This window comes from Perca fluviatilis, chromosome 17 (genome assembly GCF_010015445.1).
Source record: "Perca fluviatilis chromosome 17, GENO_Pfluv_1.0, whole genome shotgun sequence".
Taxonomy (NCBI): domain Eukaryota; kingdom Metazoa; phylum Chordata; class Actinopteri; order Perciformes; family Percidae; genus Perca; species Perca fluviatilis.
In genome coordinates this window covers 20,282,816-20,293,788 of record NC_053128.1, presented here as the reverse complement: position 1 = coordinate 20,293,788, position 10,973 = coordinate 20,282,816, and the positions used below count along the sequence as shown (strand labels likewise).

General features: G+C 38.1%; 1 protein-coding gene across 2 annotated transcripts in view; it reads right to left on the bottom strand.

Moving 5' to 3' along the window:
* Positions 1-10,973, bottom strand: part of rgs3a (regulator of G protein signaling 3a) — a 148,115-nt gene that overhangs the window by 131,613 nt on the left and 5,529 nt on the right. For both annotated transcript variants that reach the window (XM_039779981.1, XM_039779982.1), the window contains exons 2-6: positions 8,618-8,668; positions 7,883-7,941; positions 7,690-7,784; positions 7,259-7,327; positions 3,448-3,502 (exon numbers count right to left, since the gene is read on the bottom strand). In XM_039779981.1, the coding sequence (XP_039635915.1) occupies positions 3,448-3,502; positions 7,259-7,327; positions 7,690-7,784; positions 7,883-7,941; positions 8,618-8,668 (329 nt within the window). The remainder of the gene's footprint in view (positions 1-3,447; positions 3,503-7,258; positions 7,328-7,689; positions 7,785-7,882; positions 7,942-8,617; positions 8,669-10,973) is intronic.

The window sequence follows — 10,973 nt, the reverse complement described above, 5'->3', positions numbered from 1 at the left end:
GGTTAGTAAGGAGGGAAACAGATGAGAGAGATGAAAAGAGAAAGCAGGAGATGAGAGAGAAGTAAAAAGCACAAAGTGGCAAATGGGTGCAAACTAATGACAAGATGTGACAGACAAGAAAAGCAGGTAACAAAAATAACAGCTAACACTCATAAGCTCCAAATGCTTCTAAAATAAAACAAGAACACAGTGGGGGGAGACAGAAAGTGATGGGTTTGCAAGAAGGGCTGAACGAAATAAAAAAACAAAACAGAAAAAGAATAACGGATGTGATGGTGGGGTGAAGAGATATAACTCCCTGGGACTCAAAGCTAAATCTCCCTCATTAGCACAGTAAGCCAATTAAATATTAACTGGGATAAATGTTAGAGGAAGGAAGCCATAAGCCTTACTAAAATATAATTTCTTCCTGTTGTTTGTTTCCCTCACTGATGTGGACGTTAATTGAAACTACAAAAAACACTTACTGTGGTGAGATTATTTTAGGCCTTTATTTGATAGGACAGCTGAAGACATGAAAAGGGAGAGAGAGGGTGAATGATATGCGGCAAAAGGGCCGCAGGTCGGAATTGAACCCTCGGCCGCTGTGGCAAGGACTGCGCCTCTGAACATGGGGTGCATGCTCAACCAGGTGAGCTACACAGGCACCCCAAATGGGTGAGTTTAAGAGAGAACAATTTGCAGCTGTGTTCATGTTTGTCATTTTATTTCTAAGCACCAAATTAAGAGTTTTCAGTCAATGTCTCAGCCAGCCTGAGAATGAAAGAAATGCTTAAAACGTGGGTCAAATAGTCACAATTAAAGGCAAATACTTATGATTTTAACACAAGAAGCAGAGTTTTTTTTTCTTAACAAGAGACTAAGAGAGAAGGCTTTTTTACTGTACTTTTACAGTTGATTGCTTCTTTTTTGTGCAGTGAACTCCAGAATATCATGTGTTTAAAACCACCAGTGGAGGAAGAAGTATTTAGTCCTTTACTTTAGTAAAAGTACTAATACCACACTGAAAAAATACTCTGTTACAAGTAAAAGTCCTGCATTGAAAATGTTACTTAAGTAAAAATATGTAAGTATCATCAGGAAAATGTACTAAAAGTATTAAAAGTAAAAGTACTCAATGCAGAACAACTCTCACATTGTAGAAACTGTGTTTTGTATTCAAAAATCTTAATTTGTTAAGTAACTAGTAACGAAAGCTGTCAGATGAATGTAGTGGAGTAAAAAATGGAAAGACTCAAGTAAAGTATGAGTACCTTAAATGTGTACTTAAGTACAGTACTTGAGTAAATGTACTTAGTAACATTCCACCACTGTAAACCACGCCGTCAAACAAAAGAACTGGCGTGCTCAATTCAAATGTCTTTGAACTTTAATGGGTGTCGACCCAAAAATCACATAATTAGCAAATTAAGTCATCAGCACTCGCAAATAAGTGCGTTACACTTTGATTTATACACAGCAGAAGGTATTTAAAGGCACTGCTGAAAAAAACAGAGGTGCATACACCCGAAAAATGTGAGGTGCTCAGCAACGCAAAAGCAGCGAGCAAAACGCTTCACTCTCATTGAAAACAATTACAAAAAGCCGCCCCAGGCCACTAAAACATGCTCTGTCTGATCAGGGCCTAAGTGACCAATCGAATTGCACACTATCAATAACAAAGGTCATTCATTCATTCATTCATTTATACATATACATCAATAATACCCATCCGTAATCATAAAAACAAGAGAGAAGCAATTCATGACTGACATGGCTTGCTAATTTTGTTAAACCACAACATTACCAGGACACTCAAATGTTCTACTTTACAAAAAAAACCTAATTGTAGGGTTCATTGTGGCAGAAGAATGAAGTGCTGATGACTACAATAACTGACCCTACAAGTACAGAAACAGACAACTGGAGCGGTTTTCTCAACTGTGCTGTAACCACAATGAGCATAAAGGTTTCCTTTCTTTCTCCAATATGTGGCCTTAAAATACACACGTGCAAAATGATGTAATACATAATTGATCAAGTGCTGAGGCATTACATACCAAACATTTGCAGTGGTTAGTGCCCTAACCACTAAAATGAGGACTTTCTTTTTTTTATGTGAATATGTGGTACACTGCAGAAAGAAAATATGCATATAATATATGCAAAGGAAGAGGAAAAACAGTTGGATGAATTAGAGTTGAATAATAAAATTGTGATGGGAAAGAGCTACAGTAAGAAAAGCAGTTATGGGGATGAACTGTACAGTGGAAGAGAAACTATTCTAAGCAATGCTTAGACGCTGAACTCTTGAACCTCACATTCATCTGCTATCACCTGGGACAGTTTGGGAAGAAAGGCAAGGGCTGTGTTCTTCTATATTATGATGTAGGTGTGTGGGATGAAGTGGTGTCACCCTTTTTGCATTGTGTCTAGGAATGGCAATGCCTGTCGGTCGGTCGGTCGGTCGGTCAGTCGGTCTGTCAGTCGTTCGGTTCACTACTTTGTTCCAGACTGAATTATCTTGACAACTATTAGATGAATTTCCATGAGATTTTTCACAGACAATCATGTCCACCTCGGGAATAATTTAATCACTTTGTTGATCCCTTAACTTTGAATCTAGCGCCACCATTACATCAGAATTTCTACTTGTCTAATACTTTGGTATTTCAGTAAATGCCTGCAAAACTAAGGGTTTTAGCATCTGTGAGACTATTCAGCTAGCCAAGCACAGAGGCCAGAGCAACAGTTAGGAAACATACAGTATGTGTTATGAGAACAGGATGCACTGTGTTTTTGTCAGCTTAAACACAGGCTGACAAAAGGAATCAACTTTGGGCTTTGTTGTCTTGTAATAGAAAACAACAAAGCAATACTTGTTGTCATTGCAGTACCAGTGATATCAAAAGTCTCCCAAGATAAACATGTTCTAGTAAGATGCACTACGTGTTCATATTTTAGCCATTAAATACACTGCCTTTATGAAAAAATTTGATTTGATTTGGTTAAAGGTTCATAGTCGAATGTTCGATTACAAACTTTACAATTTGCAACATCATTTGATCAACACACTGCATTTTTGTATTTACATTGTTATTTGAAAGAAAATCTAACCTTAATTCAGTAAAAGAAAGACATGAGATTCAGTGTGATTTAAATAAGAAATGCATGCGTTTTTAAGTGTGGGACCCATAACATTGCAGTAGAGAGAGTGACTCAAACTGTGCTTTACTCCAGTGACTGGAGGCAACATTGCTGCTCTGTAACACTCATAACCCCAAAGTGTTCCTCTCAACACTATCGAGGTCACTGGAATTCATTCTCACTGAACTAAACTCTTAGATTCATGGTCTAATGGATGGAGATACACACAAACACACACACATAAAGAGTGAAAGTCAAAAAGGGAGCAAAGTACACGGTTTACAGAATGCCTTTATACCTGTAATCTGGGTTTAAACCTACCTTGTCCATAAGGGAGCACACACCAAAGCTCATGCAACCCAGCAGCGCACTCATCCTGTTGATACAGAGAGAGACACAGAGAGAATACATAAGTAGGATAAAAAAATCAATTAATACCATAAAGAAAATAAGAAATTGATTTAAAGCCTGTGTGTCATCTAACTCAGGTCTGACATCTGAAATGTGTTTTTTATCCGCCAAAAGCGTTAAACCCCACAGACCTAACCATAAATACAAACCTATGAATGTGATGTTTTTATAGTGTTTTTCATCTTAGTGTCAGCTTTTGTCAAACTAATCTTGTCCCACATTGCAATACAGAGTTATTCATTACAAAGAAGATGGGACAAGGTGGATCCCTTGGGTGAAATCTGTGTTTTTAGAGGCATAGTAAAAGATAATGAAGATAAACAAAACAATAATAAAAAAGTTTAAAGCAGTAAAAATGTGATACTTGGGAAATATTTTTCATGAATGTGTCAACATACTAACAATTGACATATGTATATTATGAGAGTTATGGGAGTCTGTGTGTGGTGGTGGCAGAGGGCGGGGGTGTTTAATTATGCATAGATGAGAAAAACAGTTCTCGACAACCTCCCAGCTGGACAGGACTAATGCAGCTGCTGATTCTGTTTTGAGGGCAAACTGGCCGTCAGCACAAATGAACACCTGAAATGTTTCTTGGCTCCAGTCAGTAGAATGAGCCAGTGACCGAAAGAGCTCAGCTGCATTGACAGAATGTTGTGAAAACGATGTTGAGTTAATAATAGACACAGAAATTCCAGCTAGCGCCTCTGTGAGGCTGTGCAGAGTGGTGCTATGAGCTAAATGTTTACATCAGCATGTTAATGATTTCAATGGCATGGTTAACATGCTGATGTGAAACAGGTGCAAGCATGTTGAGCATCATATATTAGCATGATAGCATGATAACATTTGATAATTAGCACTAAACACAAAGTACAGCTGAGGCTGATGGAAATGTCAGTAGTTTTGTAGGTATTCAGTCATAAGTATTGGATAAATTCATTCATTTTGATCTGATGATGGCGCTGGATTAAAAGTTAAGGGATCATCAAAAGGATTACAATTTGTCCTGAGATTAATGGGTGTACTAGATTTGTATCCAATTGTTGTTGACATTTCACTCAAAACCACAACCTCATGGTGGTGCTAGATGAAAAGTCAGAGGATCACCAAAGTCAGTAGGATTCATCCTCTGGGCACCATGAATATATGTACTAAATTCAATGACAATACATCCAATAGTTGTCAAAACAATTAACTAAAAGCTAAATAACCATCCTGTATTTCCTGCCTATGGTCCATTTGCCAGATTCACTAGCTCCTTTCAATTATCCCTTTTAGTTATTTTTAGCAAAATGAATAAAATGACCAAAATAAATAATGCATAACGGCAACGGCTTATCCAAAGGATTCTTTGTTACAAACAACACATTGTGTGAGCGTGATTGAGGAGGGGAGAACAGAAAATGACATTGTGATACCTAGTGTTCATCTAAATGTAGTGCTGCTCCTTTCAACCTCACCCCTAAGCTCCTAACATAAGCAATATTTTGTGTCTGTTTTGATTAACACTGGATGCCCCACGTTTGGCTACAGCAGCACCTTGGCCAATGTTCTGTGGTGTTTAAGAGGATTTGCTGAAGAGGCAATGCCGTCTACAGCTTCTACACAGCAGCAAAGCAGAAGGGAGAGTTGAATAAGCACATTTTCTTAACATTTCCCACTTAATTTAAAATTACTCCTGAGTAGCAAGTGGGTGAAGATGAGCCCTGCAGAGACCATAGGGTTGTGGTGCTTCCATGTTGGCTGTAGGTTGTAGGTTCTTTTTCTCCTTTTTTAGAAGTTGAGGAGCTGCTTCTACAGTATATGCAGGGATGCATATTGCCTGATAAGAGAACATATTTGTCTACAGAGCAAAATCCTAGCAGCATCTGGTCTGCACCTAACCATTAAATTAGTGCTTGTAACAGACCTGGCAGTTCCATCTCATAGCTGACATTTGGGGTTATCTGAGTTCCCAGAAGTTCCAAGACGTACCCAATTTATTTTTCTGCTTTTCTTTCCTGTCACTCCCTTTGCTTTCAGAGACAGCAAATACACATTGCTCTACAAAACACATGGTCTAAACCAGTCCTTTCGAGTGCAACAATGTGAATATTGCTTTTAATCCTATGAGCGTGCTGTCCTTGGGTATATGAGAGTGGACTTAATCAAGAGTTTGTGATCTCAAGGTCTTTTCCTCAAGCAACTCCACAACAAAGCTGTCAATGGACTTGGTCAGATCGCTGCTGTTGATCTGAGGTAACAGACTGCTGGTGCTGAACGGATGCTGCCCTGGTTTATCATTGAAGACTACAATATTGTCCTTGCTTGACTGAGCATTTGGAGAATCTATGGTAGGGCTGCTTGATAATGGAAAAAAAATCATAATCACGATTATGTTGGGCAATACTGAAATGACTATTATTTAACACGATTACTCATTGTCTTTTGGAAAGATGTTGCAATTATTGAACTTTAAAAAAACAGAGAAAAAATTAAACAAATCAACAGTGAAAACACCTAGAACTGTGAAATGTTTGTGAAATTTTCATCAGAACACAAGACAAAATAAGACTTTACTTGCAAAACGTAATGTGCAAAGTAATGTTTTTTCTCGATTACTCTGTTTTTGTGATTATTAGGAGCTGAAATCGTAATCACGATTAACATTCTGATTAATTGCACAGCCCTAATCCATGGTTATATGTGAAATGGCTCATTGTGTATTTAAAGTAAGTGAACAAAGCCTGCAAAATACATCTATATACATACACCATAACCTCCGTTCTGAGCCAAGTACACAAAGAAAATGGGAGCAGGTTAGAGTCTACCTCTTTAATCTTGTAGTTAATTTATACCTATTGCCAAAAGGACAGAGTGCCTACTGCTTTAAATAAATCAAGTTCTTGCAGAAGCTACAATTGGAATCTTATCAGTACAATAAGGGACCAAACTAATATTCAAACAAACATATACAGGCATGTACTGTATCTTGTAAACATATTGCTTTATCAAATGTGTATTACTATTGTAAGTATTTTTCCTACTGGCTTTTCCCAATTAATACCAAGGGACATTTGGTGTGAATGAGGCTTAATTGCTTACCAAAGATGAGTAAATCGCTCTTAATCTGTGTCCCAGAAACTGTGCAAAAAAGGTCTTTATCTTTATAAGCATTCCACGATCTTAATTCAACCACTTATGTAAGGCTTTTCCTGTATACAGTACATCTGTGTACATCCTTTCCAATATGTGTAGTATGTGATATTTTGTTTTAATTCAACTGAAAACCGCAAGAATAATTTAAAGCAAAGAGCCTTAAACTATATAAAACATGTCAAAAGTAGTGTGCTTCAGTATTTCTAGCACATAGCGATGCTTTGCATCTGTCCTTTCAATACAACACTGCACAAGAATGTTGTGACTCATTCGACCATATGTCCTACATCCCCAGCAATGACCCTGTTTCAGCGCAAGTCTGGTGAGGCAGGGAGGCGAGAGTAACACATTGACTCTGCCAGATTCAAAAACAGCCATACAAAGAAACACACACAAACAGAGCCGAACACACAGAAGCATGCAGCGCCATCAATAATACAATGGTGTTTTACTTCGCCAGTAGAAGGCTTTGGCATGTTACAGCTTCTTGAAAGCAAACATTTGATAACTCCCAAAACAATTTTCTTCGCTATCAATTATCATCATCACCAACAGCATCATCAACATTCCCAGCAGGTACCTTGTTGTGGAGTCAGAGTTCCACATTGTGAAGAGCAGTCTCTTATTAAGGTCCCCCTCACTGACAACACTGAAAACAAAGGAAAGAAAATAAATTTTAATTTTTAAGAGTATATTTGTGACTAACTAACAAGTTAATCTTTGCACAAACATTTGTTTGGCATCAACAAGACTTGAAAAGCCCTCAACTGAGAAGCCTAAAGCTGTGTATGTATAATGCAGAGCTAGACGTGTTTACATATTTATCACATTCATCTTTCTTGCATAAATTGCAGGTGGACTTCTGGAGGATACATGTATATACAATCTGAATTAAGCAAAACTGCCTCACACCAAGGGTATACCAAAATATATTAATTTTTAACAAATCTTGAAATGGTGTGCAACACTTCTGGGAAATGTAATGATTGTAGAAATTGACTGAATGCTTACAAGTAGAAGGTTTGTAAGAAGATGGGGTTCCTACAGTGAGGAACCATCTGAGTCTTCTGTCTGTCGCTTGGATCACTGTCTGGAAACATGCCAATCTGAAGGACAGCAAAACAAAAGTAAACACAATCTAGTCTCCGCCTTTGTGTCACAGTTTCAAGTTTTTTTTTGTATAATTCTGTACAGTGGTACATACCTTAACATAAGAATCAACTGGCCCATGGCACTCTTCCACCACGGCCCTAGCCTCCAAAACTGTAATCACATACAAACAGAACTGAATAAATGATGACTTTGTAATCACATTATGTAAATGACATCTCGTTTTCAGGTGCTGGGTCAAAATGTCATCAATAATGAAACAAAACTGGACCCACAAATTATCTGAGTTTTCAAACTCAACAGTAAATTTTAGGACAAGACGAGAGGTGTTTTTTTAATATTCTGCTGTAAATTGGAGTGAAAGAAAATTGAACATTAAGATATTTCATCAAATATGTCATGCAAAAGTCGACAAGAAACAATACTGAGAAAAAAGATCAAGTTTGGCATCTGATGAGAAAATGGCCATTTACTCAGAGAAATGACAGGGGCACAAAAGACTTGAGAGAAGAGACGGAGAATCACAAACAAAAGTAGGAGCGTGCATGGTTTTGGTTGCTGGGAGACCAAAACAAACAACAACTTTTGTTGGATTAATGTGCCCAGCTCCCTTCAGACCTACCTACGCCTTTTCTCATTAATGGTCGGCTGTCTGTCGTGACTACTTCATATGTTGCAAATCATATGCTCTATACAAATAAAGTTGCCTTGCCATATACTTTTCAATAGATCACCAGCCTCAAGCAGGCACACACTGTATAGCACTTTCATTAAAGTTAAGAGGTTACAAAGAATCCCTCCAAAGAAGTGTCTCTCTGTATGAACTTACCGCTAACAACAAGAACTTCTTGCTCCTGGATGATTGACAGCTTCAGCTGACCTATTGAAAACGAGAGAAGGAAGCTTATTACAGGGTGATAGGTATCATTGTTGAATGTAATGGTTTACATTAAAGAATGGTTCAAGTTTTGGAAAGGATTAGCTCAGTTTAGCACAAAGACAGATTTAATTGGGGGTTTTGTGATTGGCTATTTCTTGGCTGCAGTGACTTCGGAAGTCTCTGCTGGTTGCCTGGCAACGTCACAGTGACGACACAAGTCCAGGTAGTCTTTGCACCTGTAAAACCAGCCAGGCTATCGGATTGAGCCCGTTTCCAGTCGTTATGCTAATCTAAGATAACTATCTCCTGGCTGTAGAATATTATTTGACAGATATGGAGAGATCTTCTTATCCAACTCTCAACAAGAAACCAAATAATCTACCAAAATGTTTATTCTTTTATCAGATTTGATAAAAGGGCATAGTTCTGGCATTAATGTAAAATTAGCTTTCAGATTATCATCACAATGACTACATTTCATTTCATTTTCAAAAATCAAAACAATAAAATACTATGTGGATCCTTACACGATGTTGAACTTAGAGAACTGGCAGCAGAGTAAACAAGAGCTAACAGCTCTGAAAGTGCAACGCACGTGCAAACCAGAAAGGTCATATAGCCTCTAGTGTGTGAGTGCATGTGTGTGTGTGTGTGTGTGTGTGTGTGTGTGTGTGTGTGTGTGTGTGTGTGTGTGTGTGTGTGTGTGTGTGTGTGTGTGTGTGTGTGTGTGTGTGTGTGTGTGTGTGTGTGTGTGTGTGTCATCTCCCATTTGAGGACCAAAGAGCCCGACACCATAAGTTTAACTATTTGCTTTTGGTTTAACTTACATGTTTTTGGGGTTAAGGTGTGTAAATATATATGTGTGTGTGTGTGTGTGTGTGTGTGTGTGTGTGTGTGTGTGTGTGTGTGTGTGTGTGTGTGTGTGTGTGTGTGTGTGTGTGTGTGTGTGTGTGTGTCCACTGTCTATCATCTGTCACTTTTGCTCTCTCTCACTCACACTTTGTCTGCCCATATATCTCTTTCTCTCCTTTCTTGTAAGTCTCCTAGCACTGCTAAAGGCTCTAAAAGACTTTTTAGCCATGTTGACATGGCCACTGCTAACATTGGCTTTGTGGTATTCTAAATTAATCCTGCTCATAAGAGCACAGTCTAAAGCTAAAATGTGGGAGCCTCGTTGTGTGATAACGCTGCTGGCACTTCAGAGCTTGGGTACAAGGGATGTTTGTCGTTCCCACACTGAACTTGGCATGGTTTTGTGCTGCTGGCTGAGGTAGAAGAACAAAGTGAAAACACTGTTTGAAATATCTTCCTGGTATGCTGAACCTGAAGGTAGTTATGAAGCAGTCTCAAAAACACAATCTGTTTTTCACTGCAGTTATAAGCCAAACCAAAATTGATAATTATAAATGCATACTGACAGAACAGTTTCAGGACAGCTATAAAGACAATACAAGTAAATAATAAAAAAAATAACATACAATTCTAACATAAAGTACAGTGTGGTGTATTTTGTGCAGAAGATAGATCAGTAAAAGTTGATCTGACCATTGGTAAACAATGTAATTAAACACCTTGAGGTGGTAGACTGACAAAGTGTCATATAAATTAGTATTCCTGCTTTTTCTGGTTTTGCATTTTGGAACTAGCTGTTCATTTTCACATCAGCACCACTAACAATAAGTAAGTAAAGTAGAGAATATTTCTTTCAAAGGAAAAACAAAATCTGAACCATTTTTTGTATTACATGGCTCAAAAGCCCAGGATGCAAAACAAGGTGCATAGTGCTTGATGACAAGACCAAATTGTAGGGTCAAATTAAGTAAGATCCTTTCCGCCTTCCTGTTGTGCACTGCTGGGAAATTCATCTTGTTTAAGTGGACACAACATGCTTACAATGTTGTTTAAATGGGTAAAAGGTATTCATGTTTGCAGTAAACAGGCAGTAGGAGCTGTATTGTAGTTGTATTGATCCTATAATGGGGTTTTCCTTCATTCTTAAAAGACTGCAGGTGACACACATAGAACGCACAGTCAATACATTGCTCCATTGGATAAATACATTAGCGTCAGCTCACAAAAAGAAAGAAAAACAGAATTACCACAGGTAAATATCAGTCATTTGGTGTGTTAACAATTGACGATAAACATGTAAAGGTTTCCAAAGACAGAGGAGGAAGGAGTGAAGAATGAGGAGGCACAAACGGGAAGACTGCTCTCTGTTTAGAAAGCAGATGGCCTGTAAGAGTGGAACAGCGACATTTTGAAAACAGAGGTTACAGCCAGTGAATGTAGGAGTGAATTAATA